A 19,299-nucleotide genomic window follows, 5' to 3' on the forward strand; every position below is an offset into this window, starting at 1 on the left:
ACTTTAAAATCAATTCTAAATGCAACTGGAAGCCAGTGCAAGGACCTGAGGACTGGCGTGATCTGTTCATATTTTCTGGTTCTGCTCAGAATCCTGGCAGCAGCGTTTTGTACGAGCTGCAGCTGTCTTAAGGTCTTTTTTGGAAGGCCAGTGAGGAGCCCATTGCAATAATGAAATGCTGGTGATGAAAGCATGAACAAGTTTCTCTAAGTCTTGATTGGAGACAAAACATCTAATTCTTGCAATATTTTTGAGATGATAATATGCTGATTTAGTTATTGTCTTTACATGGCTATTGAAACTCAGGTCTGACTCCAAAATCACACTGTGGTAAAGGTTCTTGTGTGGTGGGAAGGAAGAGGACAGGGATCGGCTTTGGCTGCTGACAGTCTTTATTCTCGCCAGAAAAAATATCAAACACATAAACAAAAAGTCGGTGCAACGCACACTCAATAATTCCACATCCGAGGACGGGCTTCACTCCAGCAGATGAGCACGGCTCACTTAGTGTGACTGTCAGCAGACCCTCTCTCTCTCACCCGCTCCTGCTTCTCCTGGCGTTTTATCCTGTCTCCACGCCAATTACTGGAACGAGAAACAGGTGTTTGTGATTTACATTCAACCCGTTCAATCACCGCACATCCCCAGACGCTCCCTCCTGTTGCAGACCCCGCTAAACCACGCCCCCCTCGCCACATACCCCCACCGCCCGACTCAGGCCGGGGAGCCGTCCGGCCTGCAGCCCCCCCCCCCCCATTTCTGGAGAGGAAGTCGGCCACAGCCATCTGAACACCCGGCCTGTGAATCACCTTGAATTTAAAAGGCTGTAAAGCGAGATACCAACGAGTGATCCGCGCGTTGGTGTCCTTCATGCGGTGGAGCCACTGCAGAGGGGCATGGTCCGAACAGAGGGTGAACTCCCGCCCCAGGAGATAATAGCGGAGGGTGAGGACGGCCCACCTGATGGCTAAACACTCTTTCTCCACGGTGCTGTACTTAGCTTCTCTCTTGGAGAGCTTGCGGCTAATGTACAGCACCGGCCGCTCCTCACCCTCTATCTCCTGGGACAGGACCGCACCCAGCCCCCTGTCCGACGCGTCTGTCTGCAACAAAAAGGGGAGAGAGAAATCAGGGGAATGAAGTAACGGCCCGCCACATAAAGCAGCCTTTACCTGGGTAAAGGCCTGCTGGCACAGCTCCGTCCACTGGACCGTATCTGGTGCATCCTTTTTAGTTAGATCAGTCAACGAGCTGGTGAGGGCCGAATAATTAGGTACAAACCTCCTATAATATCCCGCCAGCCCGAGGAACTGTCTAACCTCCTTTTTGGTCTTGGGGCGCGGACAGGTCGCAATCGCTGCTGTCTTGTCAATTTGGGGACGCACCTGCCCATGCCCCAAGTGGAAGCCCAGATACCTTACCTCCACGCGCCCAATTGCACACTTCTTCAGGTTGGCCGTGAGCCCAGCTCCTCTCAGCGATCTCAGGACGGCCCTTAAATGCTGCATATGGCGCTGCCAGTCATTACTATAGATAATGATATAATCTAGATAGGCAGCCGCATATGCACCATGGGGCCGGAGAATTTTATCCATGAGTCGCTGAAAGGTAGCCGGTGCCCCGAACAGCCCGAACGGAAGCGTAACGAATTGGTGTAATCCAAACGGCGTCGTGAAAGCGGTCTTTTCTTTGGATAATGGAGACAAGGGGATCTGCCAATACCCTTTCGTTAAGTCCAGTGTCGAATAAAAGCGAGCTGTACCAAGCCGGTCAAGCAATTCGTCCACACGCGGCATTGGATACGCGTCGAATTTCGACACTGCATTCACCTTGCGATAATCCACACAGAACCGCACTGAGCCGTCCGTTTTGGGAACCAAAACTATCGGGCTCGCCCAGTTACTGCTGGATTCCTTTATTACCCCCATTTCAAGCATTGCCTCTAATTCTGCCTGAACCACTTTTTTTTTGTGTTCAGGTAACCTATACGGCCGGCTGCGAATCACCACGCCCGGCTCTGTCTCGATGTGGTGATGAATGAGGTCAGTACGGCCCGGTAGGGGAGAGAACACGTCGGCAAACTCAGCCTGTAATTTGGAAACATCAGTGAGCTGTGAGGGCGAAAGGTGATCTCCCCCCGGGGCCAGAGCGAGGGACTGTTTTTTTACATTCGCCTCTGGCCCGAGATCATCCTCTCCGCTAATCACCGTCGCCAGCATCACTGACTCCGCCTCACTCCACTTTTTCAGGAGGTTGAGGTGATAAATTTGACGTGCCCCTCTCCTATCGGACCGTATTACTTCATAATCGAGATCACCAACTTGCCGTGTGACCTCGAATGGTCCTTGCCACTTCGCCAGTAATTTTGAGCTTGACGTGGGGAGTAATACGAGTACTTTCTCTCCCGGTGCAAATTTACGCAGATTAGTTCCCCTGTCATACAACCGGCACTGTCTGTCCTGGCCTTGTAACAAATTCTCCATAGACAGCCGCCCCAAAGTGTGGAGTTTTGTTCTCAAGTCCAGCACATACTGAATTTCATTTTTCGATTGAGATGGTCCGTCCTCCCAAGACTCTCTTAGGACATCCAACACCCCGCGAGGGTGGCGCCCAAAGAGAAGCTCAAAGGGGGAAAACCCCGTGGAGGCTTGCGGGACCTCTCGCACAGCGAACAACAGGGGTTCCAACCATTTATCCCAATTTTTGGCGTCTTCTTGAACGAACTTACGAATCATGGATTTAAGCGTGCGATTAAAACGTTCGACCAACCCGTCCGTTTGTGGGTGAAAGACGCTGGTTCGAATCGATTTAATGCCCAATAATTCGTACAGTTCGCGTAGCGTACGTGACATAAACGCCGTGCCTTGATCAGTGAGGATTTCTTTCGGAATCCCCACTCGGGAGATAAAACTGAAGAGGGCGTCCGCAACACTCTTAGCGGAAATGTTGCGGAGAGCCACTGCTTCTGGATATCGTGTTGCATAATCCACAATGACTAATGCAAAACGATGCCCTCTCGCTGATCGCTCTAATGGCCCAATGAGGTCCATGCCAATTCGTTCGAAGGGGACCTGCATTAATGGAAGGGGGCGCAAAGGCGCTTTTGGAGTGGCCGGAGGATTTACCAGCTGACATTCACGACAAGACGCGCACCACCTGCGCACGTTCTCGTGAATGCCCGGCCAAAAGAATCGGGCCATGAGGCGATTTAGTGTCGCTGTTTGTCCTAAGTGTCCAGCCATTGGGTTAGAGTGAGCCGCATGGAAAAGCATTTCCCTGCGGCTCTTTGGTACTAATAACTGGGTTGTATCCTCTTTTGACTGAGTGTCTTGGGTCACTCGATACAACCTATCTTTAATAATCGCAAAATAGGGATAAGTCAGTGGTCGTCCAGGCTGGAGAGGCTGACCGTCGATCGTGCTGACCCTCTCAAACGCATTTTTCAGCGTGTCATCGTGATAGGTAAATCTGGGTCTCCCGATCCCGCTCTGTTCCCCTGAGGCAGTCACCACTGGTCCCCGGTCAGTCTCCCCCGCCTGCACTCGCACTTCCCTTCCCCGCGCACATTTACTCCAAGAGGCACCCGAACATAAATGTCCCAATAATTTATTAAATGCGGGCCAATTCGTCCCCAAAATTATCGGGTGCCGGAGGTGCGGATTAACTGCCACCTCCACACTATGCTTTTGACCCCTAAATAGAATCCCGACTGACACCAACGGATAACTCGCGATATCCCCGTGCACACACCGTACCTTAACCATGCGGCCTGTATCCAATGCCCCGGATGAAATCAGGCTTTGATGCACGGAGGTTTGGTTACAACCTGAGTCCACCAAAGCCTGATATGTACCCCCTTGATACTCACTGGTATCTGGTACTGACCAGCTTGACCGGGGGCGACCTGCAGGTCGTCCGGGACCCGGATCAATGTCCCCACCTCCATCACTGGACATCGGTCTATGAAGTGATCCGGGTCCCCGCAAGGCCAACAGGCCGGCCCAGACCTGCCCGCCGCTCCAGTGGCGGAGAACGGGCCGAATGATTGGCGTGGAGAGAGGGGAGAAGCAGGCGCGGGGTCCTGCCCGGCGGTGGACAGTCCCGCCCCCCGGGGCGGGGCTCTTGGCGCCACGAACTGCCGAGAATCCGTTCCACCCCGCCCCCGGGGCGGAACACGAGGCGGGCCGGGCGGACGGGACCTAGGTAGAGGGACAGGTCTCGAGAGAGAGAGGGGAGGAAGAGAGGGAGAGAGAGAGACAGATGGCAGGGGTTCGCCGACCCCTGGGCACGCCACCAAGTGGTCCTCCGCCAATTGGATGGCCGAATCCAGCGACGTGGGCCGGTGGCACTGGACCCACTCGGCGGTCTTCTTCGGGAGCCGAGTGGTGAACTGTTCCAGCACCACGCGATCGATCATCTGCTCCACGTCGCCTCCGTCGGCCATCAGCCATTTGCGGCACGAGTCCCGGAGCTGTTGGGCCAACACGAAGGGCCGGCCCGCCTCCCCCAGCTCCAAAGACCGGAACCGCTGACGATGCTGTTCGGGGGAGCGGCCGACCCGCTGTAGGATGGCCCTCTTGAGGTCGTTGAAGACCAGGAGGTTCTGGATGGGCAGCTGCTGTGCTGCCACCTGCGACTCGCCCGAAAGCATGGGCCACTGGTCCCGGGGCCAACCTGACACCTCAGCAGACTTTTCAAACAGGTCCAGGAAGGCCTCCGGGTCATCTTGCGGGCCCATCTTCTGCAGTGGCAGCTGGAAGGGGCCAGCAGCTGCCGCGCTGGTCTCTGCGGGAACCTCCCGGTCTATCCAGCTCCGGAACCTCTCACGGTCCTCCTGCTGGCCCTGGACGATCGCCTCGAAGCGGCGCTCCTGATCATGTCGGAGATCTAGCAGGGCCCGATGTTGCTCTTGATGAAGGGCCGCAAGGGATGCAATGAGGTCCGCAAACGGCGTTCCAGCGGCGGGGTTTGCCTGCATGGCGGCGGCTTCCGTCTTCCTTCCCGGGTTTCGGCACCAGTGTGGTAAAGGTTCTTGTGTGGTGGGAAGGAAGAGGACAGGGATCGGCTTTGGCTGCTGACAGTCTTTATTCTCGCCAGAAAAAATATCAAACACATAAACAAAAAGTTCAATAATTCCACATCCGAGGACGGGCTTCACTCCAGCAGATGAGCACGGCTCACTTAGTGTGACTGTCAGCAGACCCTCTCTCTCTCACCCGCTCCTGCTTCTCCTGGCGTTTTATCCTGTCTCCACGCCAATTACTGGAACGAGAAACAGGTGTTTGTGATTTACATTCAACCCGTTCAATCACCGCACATCCCCAGACGCTCCCTCCTGTTGCAGACCCCGCTAAACCACGCCCCCCTCGCCACACACACCAAGATTCCTGACTTGATTTTTAGTTGTTTGACCCCTAGAGTGAAGGTATGTGTTCACTTTGAGAACTTCATCTTTGTTTCCAAACGCAATGACTTCAGTTTTGTCTTTGTTTAACTGAAGGAAGTTTAGGCATCCAATTTTTAATGTCATCAATGCATTGGCACAGGGGGTCAATGGGGCTGTAGTCGTTAGGTGATAGGGCTAGGTAAATCTGGGTGTCATCTGCATAGCTGTGATATGCAATTTGTTCTTTTCTCATTGTTTAGGCGAATATCATTTATTATCTTTATGAGTGCTGTCTCTGTACTGTGATGCAGTCGGAAACCCGATTGAAAGTTGTCAAAGAATCCATTCAAGCATAAGAATTTGTTCAGCTGATTGAAAACAACTTTTTCAATGATCTTGCCTATGAAAGGAAAATTTGAGATTGGTCTGTAGTTGCTCAATATGGTGTTATCCAGACTGCTCTTTTTCAGGAGGGGCTTAACAACTGCAGTTTTCAGGAATTTTGGAAAAGACCCAGAGAGAAGTGAGGCGTTTACCACTTCTAGGAGATCTGCTTCTAAACAGTTAAACACGCTTTTGAAAAAAGATGTGGGAAGTGTGTCAAGGGCGCAGGTTGATGTTTTAAGGTGCTGTACTGTATCTTCCAAAATGTTACTATTAATTGCTTTAAAATCAGACATAATAGCTACTTTCTGAGGTTGTGATCTGATCTGTTTTACCCCAGTGCAGCTCAAGGATGTGCTGATTGCCTTTCTGATATTATTAATTTTCTCAATGAAGAAGGAAGCAAACTCACAGCATTTGTTGTCTAACAGCATTTCACTGGGAATCTGACTTGGGGGGTTTGTTAGTCTCTCTACAGTAGCAAAAAGAGTGTGGGTGTTGTTTAAGTTTCCGTTTATAATATTTGAGAAGAAGGTCTGTCTAGCTTTGCCTAGTTCCACATTGAAAGCATGAAGGTTATCTTTATAGATGTTATAGTGGATTTCAAGTTTTGTCTTTCGCCACATGCGCTCAGCTTTTCTGCATTGTCTTTTCATATTTTGCACTACTGTTGAGTTTCTCCATGGTGCTTTTTGTCTGCCACTCTTCTTCCTGACTTTCACAGGAGCAATGTTATCAATAACTTTCTGTACTTTTGAGTTAAAAGAATCAAGGAGAAAATCAACAGAGTCTGCAGATATGCTTGGTGTTAAAGATATAGCCTTCATAAACAGTACACTAGTATTCTCATTTAAGCATCGCTTTTTGACCGAGATAGATCTAGCTTCAACATTAGGAGAGATCAATATATCAAAGAAAATACAGAAATTATCAGATAGTGCTACATCCTTAATGACAATTGATGAAATGTTTAGACCCTTACTGATAATTAAATCTAGAGTGTGTCCACAATTGTGTGTGGGTCCATGTACTGAATCAAATCAAAAGTATTCAAAACTGTTAGGATTTCTTTTGTCATATTGGATTTTGCTTTTTCTATGTGGATGTTAAAGTCCCCAGTAATAGCAAAACAGTCAAACTCTAAGGAAATTGCTGATAACAGTTCTGTAAAGTCCTCCACAAAGGATGGAGAGTATTTTGGAGGCCTGTAAATAATTATAAGTAGAATGTGAGGAGCACCTTTTAACACAATACCCAAGTATTCGAAAGACAAGTAATCACCAAATGACACTTGCTTGCATTGATAGACATCTTTAAATAGAGCAGCTACACCTCCACCTCTCCTAACAGCTCTGCAGACACTCATAAAAGTAAAGTTAGGAGGGGCTGTTTCATTCAGGATTGTTGCACTGCAACTGTCTTCAAGCCATGTTTCATTTAGAAGCATAAAATCTAGGTTGTTTGTGATTATTAAGTCATTGACTAGAAGTATTATTTTATTTATTTTAATTTATTTTTAAGTGAGCGGATGTTTAAGCCCAAGCAACCGTGTAAATCGATTTGTTCCTCTTGCTGGGAGTGGTCCACTGATGAATGACTGAACTTTTAGTTTTCTAAGCATTTCAAAAAGTTAATTGAAATCCCTTTTAAGGAGTTCTGACTGCTCTTTTTGAATATCATTCTTCCCGACATGGATGATTAGTCGATTTGCAGATTTAGTCGATTTGCTGATTAGTCGATTTGCAGAGCGGCAGTTAGCATCGGTGTTAGCTGCTGGCTGATTTGATCTGTGTCCGATCATGTTTGAGGATTCCTCATCCACATTCATCACGTCTGGAGATTCCTCATCCACATTCATTAACAATTCAAATCTGTTCTCCAGATGTATTTGCGGTGGTAGGGAGCTAGTGTTTGGGGTAGAGGATGCTACTGCAATATGTGATACTCGTGACAATCTGACGTCTCGAGTGCCTTTGGGTCTCGCTCCCTGTTTGTGCCATCGATTACTATGTTGATCAGTTACGGCACTCAGTATGGCCTGTTTAGGAGCATTAGATTCATGGGACTCACCGGCTGTGTGCTGAGGACGTCCATGACGAAGCTCTGTTGTGTGTTCCGTTTGGTAGTCCCACACAGAGGTGGGTAGAGTATCCAAAAACTGTACTCAAGTAAAAGTACAAGTACTTATAGAAATATTTACTCAAAGTAAAAGTGAAAGTAATAATCCTAATAGTTACTTGAGTAAGAGTAAAAAAGTATTCAATGAATTTACTTTGTATATATATATATATATATATATGAGCAATATCACACAAATAGCTGTGCGATATGGCTGTATATCAGCACGGCTGTGATTAATCACAGCGTGCTGATATACAGCCATATCGCATGGCTACGAGTGTGATATTGCGTTTATACAACAGTTCGACGGCACGAGTGTGTAAATAAATAAGAAGAACAACGGAGTGTCTTTAAAACCCTCTTTTGTGCAGCACTACTTCCTTTCGCCACGGATTCAAATCTCAAGTTGACAGTTGGACCAAGCCTCCATTACTAATTCTAAAACGTCACTTTAGAACTAGTAACGAAGGAACGTTGAGTAGCTTCATTGAATTTTGTACAGTATTAGAGAGAGAGAGATAGAGAGAGATCGCCTGAGAGTAGGCTATTACCTGTCTGATATATTGCATAACATTCATTCTTCAAGTCGACGTCCATACTATTATATCCATTATAAAAATCCGTTTGAATGTCCGCTGAGGAAAGCGATCTTGTATTTGTCATTTGACCACAGCACTAAAACAACTTCCTTTGCAAAAGTTCCTTTCAATTTAAAAGTCTCTTGTGCCTCACTGACTCATTCACCTATAAAGTGTTGCCGCCATCTAATGGCGTATTAATGTAACTTTCATTCAATCCATATCACACACTAATGGACATATTTATATAAAATAATATTTATTGAACAACAAATAAACACAATTGTTCAGTCAAACATAAAGCACTACTATGCCCATGACGGTTGTTGTGTACCGTGGATAATTACCAAAATGCCAAAAAAAAACAAAACAAAAAAAACAATAAATAAATGCTACAGCTTGTAGCCTATATCTATATTTCCTAATTTTTGTTTTAATATTTAAAAAAAAAATGATATAGGTCACCCTTTACGCTTGTATGTGGGTTTTTACAAATATTTAACGAATGAAAAGGATTTTAAAGAGCTTGTGCTAAATCCCCGTAACACCATTGGATCCTTAAACTGTCAGTTTGTTTACAGTCTATGGTCAAACCTCATAAATCCGCCTCACCTCGTGAATGAAGTGCACACAGTTTGGACATCTCGTCAGGGGCAGATCTAGAAAATTATTTATAGGGTGGCAAAGGGGTGACATGAGGTCTGTGAGGGGTGGCAACACCAAAGCAAGCGCCCATGCATAGTTTTTGGAGATTTATGGCCTGACATACACAATTGTGTTTACAAACATTGCATTACCAAAATAAATAACAAGATTTGAATATCCATCATGGCACCAAGTAAAGGCACTATATGAAAAACATCAACAGATTTAAAATGAGTCTGACCTTGTATCACTAAAGGAGATGAGCAGTTTTATTAATATATTACACAGGTTACTTTGATGGCATAAATCACATGTTTTAGTGCAAGTTAAAGAACAACAAAAACTTGTTTTTTGCAAACAATTTTTGAGTTTCTGTTATTAACAGAGGTGGGAATGTCTGTGTGTGTTCACCCAGAACAGCCTATCAACTACATACTCTAGCAACACCCCAGCAACTGCAGCAAGAGCCTAGCAACAGAATCTCCTAGCAACCACCTAGCAACACTTTAGCAATCACCCAGAACATCTATATTCTGACCTAACTGACCAAACTATTTATGTTTTTTAAACAAGACTTTAAGTTGGCTTTATGACAAGCCAGCATAAATTTGTCTTTCAAACTTTTTAATCTAGTTGAAATGAAACAATTCAACATTTTCTCACAACTATAAACACAATCTCAAAACTATGCACCAACTTGTACAAACCTCAAACTTCCAGGTCAAAATAAAATGTTTTAGTCAAAAACTTATTCTTGTCTGACAAAATCAAACTTTGGCCTCAGATGACACACAAAACTTAACAAATACACAGACTACTGCACTGCCCAGTGAACACTAGTGAGATCAATTCATGTAACACTGTAACAAAAATACCACTTACTGGGATTCAGGAATTATTTTGCAGCTCACTGTCTACTACACTATACAAAAATAAATTTACAGATACAGTAAAATACAGCAATTATTTTTTTCTTTCTTTTTTTTCATTTTACTATTGTAAATTGATCTGGCAGTAGATATGTATGAACTTGGTATGCACCACAATACAGTATACTGTCAATTACAGTAAAACTAAATTCAGCATCCTCTGCACATTTGGCCAAATTTTATTACAGTATATAAGGTACTATAGCAGTGTATTGGTCTTCTGACACAAGACAGTCATTTCTCAGTTCTGCAAAATACAGTATAACAAATGGCTACAGAGAAAGTTGACAATCACAAGTTTGAGGGTGTACAATGTGCTACAGTTTACTGTACATAGTGAAATTTCCCTCATCTAAAGTACTGGTACTGTGTAAGTTTAAAACCCCTGTAAATTATTAATTCAGCTCTCTCTCAGATTTTAACAGGTGTGTGTCATCAGTTTTGCTACCTAATGTTGTCATTGTTAAACGCTTTGAGAAATGTGTCTTTGTTTTGAGAACTGAACGAATGGTTTGGGAAACTGGGCCAACTGAATCACTTATAATGTGTTAGCAATCGAGAAAAGCTAAAATACATTTAGATTCTTACCTAACTAGTTTCTGTGATCGGGATCTTATTGATTTCATGATACCGTTTCGTCGGATGACAAAAATACCTTTATCCATGATGAAAGCTGAGCGGGCGGTCGGTGAATCAGCTCGCAAAAAATTACGAAAATTCGAGGACTTCTGAGTTAGCTGAGAAGCAGTAATTTTCCGATTCATGAACAAATGGAAAACAATTCGTAAGTGAACTTGGCTGCGCTGTGTTTTTGACTCCCAAAGAACCGGTTTGAGTCATTTGTTAATGAAGCTGACTACGTTGGGCAAGCTGCGAGCGTGTGCAACCGTCATGCAGCTTATTGAAAGACGTGTTTTCTTGCCATTATTTTGCAATACGCTGTCTTTTTTATGTCATCACATTGAAGCACCCCAGGTAGCCAGCGGAATCGGGCCAATTGCGGCTGAGTGTCGGCTCACTCGGCTGTGTACTGGCGCCGGCATGCCAGAAGTGAGCCAGCTCTGGCCCAGTAATGGTTGCCAGATTTGGCCAGGCTTTGGTTGTGTGGATCTGGCCCGATTGTGGTTGACAAATGGCACATTAGGCACATTCAGGCCAATTATGGGCCATAGTGCTGGCCTCATTTTGCATACGATATTGCCATTACAGACCTGGAGATGGTTAGGTTGTGTATTGAGAGTGGATAGATCAGGGACTGGGACATCGAGGCTATACCTTTTCAAAGTGGCAAACTGATCTGCATTTGTCATGAAATTACTGAAATGCAATATGTTTTATTATAACATAATACATAATTAAAAACTTATTTATCGTTTTAAAAAAATATATATTATGCTCTGGCCTCTCCCTGTTAATGTTTGTTATTTTATTGCATTAGTATTTTAACTTTATTAAATAATTACCAAATTCAGTAATGGATTTTAATGGATTAAACAATCAAAACATACAAACAAAAAAGAATGAAGAAATCACCAAAGTCAATATATAGTTTTTAAAGCTGTATAACGTTTTGCCACATTCTCTTTTTTGCTTTGTTTAATCTATTAAAATTAACTGAATTTATTTAATTAATAAAATCATACAATCAGTAACTGCCCCAGCTAACAAGGTGATGGCACCCAAAAACACACACCCTATACATCTGAGGTTTTTTTTTTTTCTTCGTGTGTAATTTTAATATTTGCTTTTGTATGTTTTAAACACTCAATTTTCAGTGCATATTTTGAAATGAAATAAAAGCTCAATTTGAATTAGTTAATTGTTTTCATTTTGGGAAACATGGCTATAGGCCCTACAGAAGAACATGGTACTGTTTTCTGTGGTTTATTGCTCAATGATTTTACATGAGTTTCACATGAAGTTACAGGTGTACATGGGGTGTAACATACAGGTTTGTCTGAGCTCATCTAAAATGTGAGTTGAAGTATCTCCAAAGAGGATTTGTGACTGTCACAAATAGTTTAGAGCCAATCACTGTAAAGCACTACACCTACAGTACAAAAGTGTGACACTTAAAGCCTCCATTCTGCAGTTCAACTTCTTGAAATGAAAAATATTTGCATAGTAAGTTTATATATATATATACAGGTCCTTCTCAAAAAATTAGCATATTGTGATAAAGGTTCATTATTTTCCATAATGTAATGATAAAAATTAAACTTTCATATATTTTAGATTCATTGCACACCAACTGAAATATTTCAGGTCTTTTATTGTTTTAATACTGATGATTTTGGCATACAGCTCATGAAAACCCAAAATTCCTATCTCAAAAAATTAGCATATCATGAAAAGGTTCTCTAAACGAGCTATTAACCTAATCATCTGAATCAACTAATTAACTCTAAACACCTGCAAAAGATTCCTGAGGATTTTAAAAACTCCCTGCCTGGTTCATTACTCAAAACCGCAATCATGGGTAAGACTGCCGACCAGAAGGCCATCATTGACACCCTCAAGCGAGAGGGTAAGACACAGAAAGAAATTTCTGAACGAATAGGCTGTTCCCAGAGTGCTGTATCAAGGCACCTCAGTGGGAAGTCTGTGGGAAGGAAAAAGTGTGGCAAAAAACGCTGCACAACGAGAAGAGATGACCGGACCCTGAGGAAGATTGTGGAGAAGGACCGATTCCAGACCTTGGGGACCTGCGGAAGCAGTGGACTGAGTCTGGAGTAGAAACATCCAGAGCCACCGTGCACAGGCGTGTGCAGGAAATGGGCTACAGGTGCCGCATTCCCCAGGTCAAGCCACTTTTGAACCAGAAACAGCGGCAGAAGCGCCTGACCTGGGCTACAGAGAAGCAGCACTGGACTGTTGCTCAGTTTTGCATGTCATTCGGAAATCAAGGTGCCAGAGTCTGGAGGAAGACTGGGGAGAAGGAAATGCCAAAATGCCTGAAGTCCAGTGTCAAGTACCCCCAGTCAGTGATGGTCTGGGGTGCCATGTCAGCTGCTGGTGTTGGTCCACTGTGTTTTATCAAGGGCAGGGTCAATGCAGCTAGCTATCAGGAGATTTTGGAGCACTTCATGCTTCCATCTGCTGAAAAGCTTTATGGAGATGAAGATTTCGTTTTTCAGCACGACCTGGCACCTGCTCACAGTGCCAAAACCACTGGTAAATGGTTTACTGACCATGGTATTACTGTGCTCAATTGGCCTGCCAACTCTCCTGACCTGAACCCCATAGAGAATCTGTGGGATATTGTGAAGAGAAAGTTGAGAGACGCAAGACCCAACACTCTGGATGAGCTTAAGGCCGCTATCGAAGCATCCTGGGCCTCCATAACACCTCAGCAGTGCCACAGGCTGATTGCCTCCATGCCACACCGCATTGAAGCAGTCATTTCTGCAAAAGGATTCCCGACCAAGTATTGAGTGCATAACTGAACATAATTATTTGAAGGTTGACTTTTTTTGTATTAAAAACACTTTTCTTTTATTGGTCGGATCAAATATGCTAATTTTTTGAGATAGGAATTTTGGGTTTTCATGAGCTGTATGCCAAAATCATCAGTATTAAAACAATAAAAGACCTGAAATATTTCAGTTGGTGTGCAATGAATCTAAAATATATGAAAGTTTAATTTTTATCATTACATTATGGAAAATAATGAACTTTTATCACAATATGCTAATTTTTGAGAAGGACCTGTATATATATATATATATATATATATATATATATATATATATATATATATATATAATTTCTTTAAGTCTTTAAAAATATATTTTAGTAGTTTTTGATAACCAGTTAATTACATGACCTACTTGTCTTAATACTTATACGTATATATAGGTCTACATAATTTAGCAAACAAGCTAATATTGCTTTGGTAAAATGTTTATTGTAGTTCTTATCAAGGTTATTATAGTTTTGCATTTTTCATTAGTTTTTATTTTTATTTCATTTTGACTTTTTGTTTTCAAATTCAGTTTAGTTTTAATTAGTTTTTAAAGTGGGTTTGCTAGTTTAGTTTAGTTTTTATTTTTTGAAAATGCTTAGTTTTAGTTTAGTTTTATTAGTTTTAGTGTTAGTTTTAGTCTTTTTTTGTAATTTGGGTTATTTGTCAGGGGCAAGATTCAAAAAGGTCAGAAAAAGTATTGTGTAATAATAACTCAACAAAAACATCATATAATTTTAGAAAATATTCATTAAAAAATAAAACCAGTACATAAAATGTACATATGGGCACAAATATGTAAACAGTCTCAACACTCCGCAGTAAGTGCAAAATGTGTAAGTGACGTGTGCCAGTAAAAAACCTAAAGAGCCAACAGACTAAAGAAGATATACATGAACCACATGTAGCCTATTCAACCCATTTTTGAGCCACAACAAGACATTTCTGTCAGATTGTCAGGTAGCTCAATCTGAGAAAAGAACATGACAAATAACAAAAAAAAAAAAAAAAACTTTAAATACAGCTTTTCAATTTTTTTAGTGTGTGTGTGACACCACAAAATTGCCAAAAAATCTACCAAAAATCTACACATCTTCTATACAGAATTCACACCCTATACAAATACCACAGCTGTACAATTTTCACACCCTATACTAAATTTACAATAGCCTACTCGTCTGGATTGAAGCAGCAAACATTCAGTGTAAAGGCCAATTCACACCGCACGACAAACGCCGACAAACGGCAACAAACTCGTCTGTTGGAGTTTGTTGGATCGGTGTGATACCGTGTTGGCGTTGGTCTGGGTCGGTTTTCACCAGAATGAACATGTTACAAACGGCAACCAACTCTGACGTAATCTGACCTGACTACGAACCGTTGCCATGACGATGAGGCAAGTCCCCTGCAAAGACAGCTGTTTGATCGCGCCCGCGCCTCACACACACACAACACAGCAGCGGAAATGTGACATCGCAGCTTGTTCGTTATAAAAAATAAAATACAGTTAAAAAAAAAAAAAACTGAAAACATACAAAAGGTACAATAGTCCATACTGCAATCCTTGCCATTCAGCAAGAGCACGTTAAGAGAGGTAACGTTAACCACCATGAGCAATGCAGGTTTACCTTCAGTGACACTAAAACTCTGTAAACTTGATTTTTTTCTCACATTAATTTTCATTTTGGGTGAACTATGCAAACACATTTGGATTGAAGCAGCAAACATTCAGTGTAAGAGTAAACAAATGACATAACATTACCCAGGTAGCCAAAAAGATGTGGGCCAATAATGGCCCAGAACCGGCAAGCCAGAAGAAATAGCTCGGCCCAGATGCGGTTGCCGGACTCTTGTGAAACACGGGAATGAATGACGCGCCAGAATCGGCCCGAGTACACTGGCCCGAGTCCGGGTGCCGAAAATGAGCCGACACTGCCGGAATAGGGCCACAATCACGCCAGCATAAATTGTACAATTAGCCGGTCCCGGCACAAGTCTGGGTGCTGAAACTGAGCCGACACTGCCGGAATAGGGCCACAATCACGCCAGCATAAATTGTACAATTAGCCATTCCTGGCACAGGTCCAAAGGCTTCCAAAGGGAAATGTATATGAAATACATAACTACATCTATTTGATTAATAAGAACCAAGGTTATAATCGTTAATGAAAACGAACGAAAAAACGAAAACTAGGTGGGAAAAAACATTGTCGTTAACTGAAATAAAATAAAAACGAGGCATTACAAAAAAACGATAACTAACTAAAACTGTAATGTGTGTTTGGCAAAACTAACTAAAATAAAATAAAATTATAGATTAAATGTCCTTAGTTTTCGTCTTTATCAATGTCTTTCATAGAGCAAATATTGTTCAGCTGCATTTCCTTTCCCTGCGTCTCTCACATACACGCGCGCGCACACACAGCCCCTCCCGTCAGTGCACAGCGCGTCTCCATGAGAACGAGTGTTCGACGTTGAGCAAGTTCGTGAAAGGTTGGTATCTCGTGAACACCTTTACACAAACACACATTAAAAAGTGGTATAAAAATATTTTTAATTCTGAATATAACTTTGTCAGCGTGTTAATGTCGACACGAGAAGCGATTGCTACTGCAGCAAGTTAACTAGTCGCAAGTTTGAGGTAAAATGCACTTGGGTTGTCGATGTCAAAACACTATATAAGCTGTGATTCAAATATTAAATACCCAGGTAGCCAAAAAGATGTGGGCCAATAATGGCCCAGAACCGGCAAGCCAGAAGAAATAACTCGGCCCAGATGCGGTTGCCGGACTCTTGTGAAACACGGGAATGAATGACGTGCCAGAATCGGCCCGAGTACACTGGCCCGAGTCCGGGTGCCGAAACTGAGCCGACACTGCCGGCATAGGGCCACAATCACGCCAGCATAAATTGTACAATTAGCCGGTCCCGGCGCGAGTTTGGGTGCCGAAACTGAGCCGACACTGCCAGAATAGGGCCACAATCACGCCAGCATAAATTGTACAATTAGCCGGTCCTGGTGCGAGTCTGGGTTCCAAAGGGAAATGTATATGAAATACAGAACTACATGTACAAGAACTACAAAAAAAAAAAAAAAACATTTTACCAAAGCAATATTAGCTTGTTTGTTAAATTAAGTAGACCTATATGTATGTATAAGTATTAAGACAAGTAGTTCATGTAATTAACTGGTTATCAAAAACTACTAAAATATATTTTTAAAGACTTAAAGAAATTTTATATATATATATATATAATTTCATTTCCAGAAGTTGAACTGCAGAATGGAGGCTTTAAGTGTCACACTTTTGTACTGTAGGTGTAGTGCTTTACAGTGATTGGCTCTAAACTATTTGTGACAGTCACAAATCCTCTTTGCACTTTTACTCATATTTTAGTTGAGCTCAGACAAACCTGTATGTTACACCCCATGTACACCTGTAACTTAATGTGAAACCCATGTAAAATCATTGAGCAATATACCACAGAAAACAGTACCATGTTCTTCTGTAGGGCCTATATTCGTGACGTCACCGATTAACGGTACAGTGCATACTTTTAGGTTACATTAATTAGCTTACCAGCAAAACCTTTACAAATCTATCAAAATCTCTCATCTACACATAAGATATATGATTAAAAGCCCAAACTTAAACGAGTTCACGTCTATAGTTAACCTCTTATAGTTAACGTTAGCCTAACGGTTGAGATGCTAACGAACTTTTTCGAAGACACTAAACCATTTATATAAAGTAAATATTCAACGGAAGCCAGTCATTTACATTAAAGAAAGTGTCAGGAATATTTTATGTACTATTTGTGTAATTATAGGGACTAAACTTACCTGAAAGTAGTGAAAACGACAGTGAGAGATGGGGTTCGCTGCTTGTCAGTTGAGAGGTGCCACGCCGTTTCCATGGCAACTTTCTCCGCTCCAGTTCAAATGCGACTCGAATGATCACGCGCACGCACATTAAAACCATGATTAAAACACGTAAAAGTCACACAGCATTTACATGTAGATTTGAAACATTGTTACATGATACTGATTATGGAGTGAATTAATTGATAATTTTGGGTGCCGTCCCTACAAAACATTGTTAAATGGGACAGTTACTGATTGTATGATTTTATGAATTAAATAATTACCAAATTCATTTAATTTTAATATATTAAACAAAACAAAAAAGAGAATGTGGCAAAATGTTAGGTCTAAAAACTATATATTGACTTTGGTGATTTCTTCATTCTTTTTTGTTTGTATGTTTTGATTGTTTAATCCATTTAAAATTAATTAATTTAAATCCATTACTGAGATTTAAGGCCAGAGCATAATATATTTTTTAAAACAATAAATAAGTTTGGTTAATCCATTAAAATTTACTGAATTTGGTAATTATTTAATTATATAAAATTAAAATACTAATGCAATAAAATAACAAACATTAACAGGGAGAGGCCAGAGTATAATATATATTTTTTTAAAACAATAAATAAGTTGTAATTATATATTATGTTATATTAAAATAAATTGCATTTAAGTAATTTCATGACAAATGCAGATCAGTTTGCCACACAGTTAAAAGATGACCCTGATCTATCCACTCTCAATATATAACCTAACCTTCTCCAGGGGTGCGTTTCCCAAAGCGAACTATGAATTGAAATCAAATGAAATCAATACCTGTGTGGAATTGTTCACAGACAGCATACGCAGTTCAACTAATAAAGATCTTCGTCGCTGGCAAACAATTGATGCATTTGCAGATTTGCTTTTGATTGACTGTAGGTCCACTGCCACGCTCCGAGTGAGAAACCGCTTCAGACGATTCAGCGCATACAGGAACTGAACAAATCATTCAAACTGATTCGCGAACCAATTTAGTCAGTTTTGCCAACTTGTTTGATCAAGTCTTTGAACAGAATCGATTCAAAAGAGCGATTAATTTGTGAATGGGACATCATTCATGAAAAGAGACAGCGTGCTTAGAATAAACTACGCATTTCTTAACATGTACAGTATTGCATTTAAAATAAAGTAACGAGGGGAACGTCGCCAAATGTAGCTAAGTAAAATTACAGATTTTTCATTACAAATGTACTCAAGTAAAAGTACAAATTTTCCAAAAAACTACTCAAGTAAATGTAACAAAGTAAATTTACTTCGTTACTACCCACCTCTGGTCCCGCAAGTAACTTTGCTTCAAGAACTGCAATCCTTTGTAGAAGTCTGTGGCAGTTTGTGCAGCAGGTAGATTCTTCAACCAGAAGAGGCATATTTTTTCTAATCCTTTTGGATGTAGGCAGCTGTGTTTTCCCTTCTCCGGTGTAGGGACTCGTTCGACAGACGTTACCAAATGACTTTATCAGCCAGAGGCATGATTGAACAAAGCTTCATTTGGTCCAAAAGATCCATTTCCTGACAGGAAAAACCTAGCTTTTACAGAAGTGATGACGTGACTTCTTTTAACAAAGGACTCTGTCTAAAGGACTTCTTTGCTCATCAGCAATAAACTAATCAGAACCCATCACGTGGATCTGATCACATTAAATCTATTGATTCTCTCACAAAACCCTCTTGTATTATCGGACGGAACAGGAAAACACCCATCAACGGATTTAAAGACAAATCTGTCCTATCAATACCTCCCTTGTGTGGCCGTCCATCGTGACCCGGTCACCCATGACTCCGGTCAAAGTTAAACTATGCTTAGGACTCAATCTTGAATCTCAAAAGGGACAATTGTCGATTACTTAAAGTATTAACTATATCCAGAATAACATTTGCTATGA

General features: G+C 42.1%; 2 protein-coding genes across 3 annotated transcripts in view; both read right to left on the minus strand.

Moving 5' to 3' along the window:
* Positions 1-17,417, minus strand: part of LOC125249041 (chymotrypsin-like protease CTRL-1) — a 36,952-nt gene extending 19,535 nt beyond the window's left edge. For both annotated transcript variants that reach the window (XM_048161230.1, XM_048161228.1), the window contains exon 1: positions 17,351-17,417. The gene's annotated coding sequence lies outside the window, so the exon portion shown is untranslated. The remainder of the gene's footprint in view (positions 1-17,350) is intronic.
* LOC125249040 (neurotrophin receptor-interacting factor homolog) lies at positions 337-5,367 on the minus strand. Its single transcript, XM_048161227.1, has 2 exons — positions 3,869-5,367; positions 337-585 (listed from the first exon to the last, which is right to left on the minus strand). The coding sequence occupies exons 1-2, from the start codon at positions 4,976-4,978 to the stop codon at positions 583-585; spliced, it is 1,113 nt and encodes a 370-aa protein (XP_048017184.1). The 5' UTR covers positions 4,979-5,367; the 3' UTR covers positions 337-582.
* Positions 17,418-19,299: the final 1,882 nt, after the last annotated feature.

Source organism: Megalobrama amblycephala, linkage group LG16 (assembly GCF_018812025.1).
Source record: "Megalobrama amblycephala isolate DHTTF-2021 linkage group LG16, ASM1881202v1, whole genome shotgun sequence".
Lineage (NCBI taxonomy): Eukaryota > Metazoa > Chordata > Actinopteri > Cypriniformes > Xenocyprididae > Megalobrama > Megalobrama amblycephala.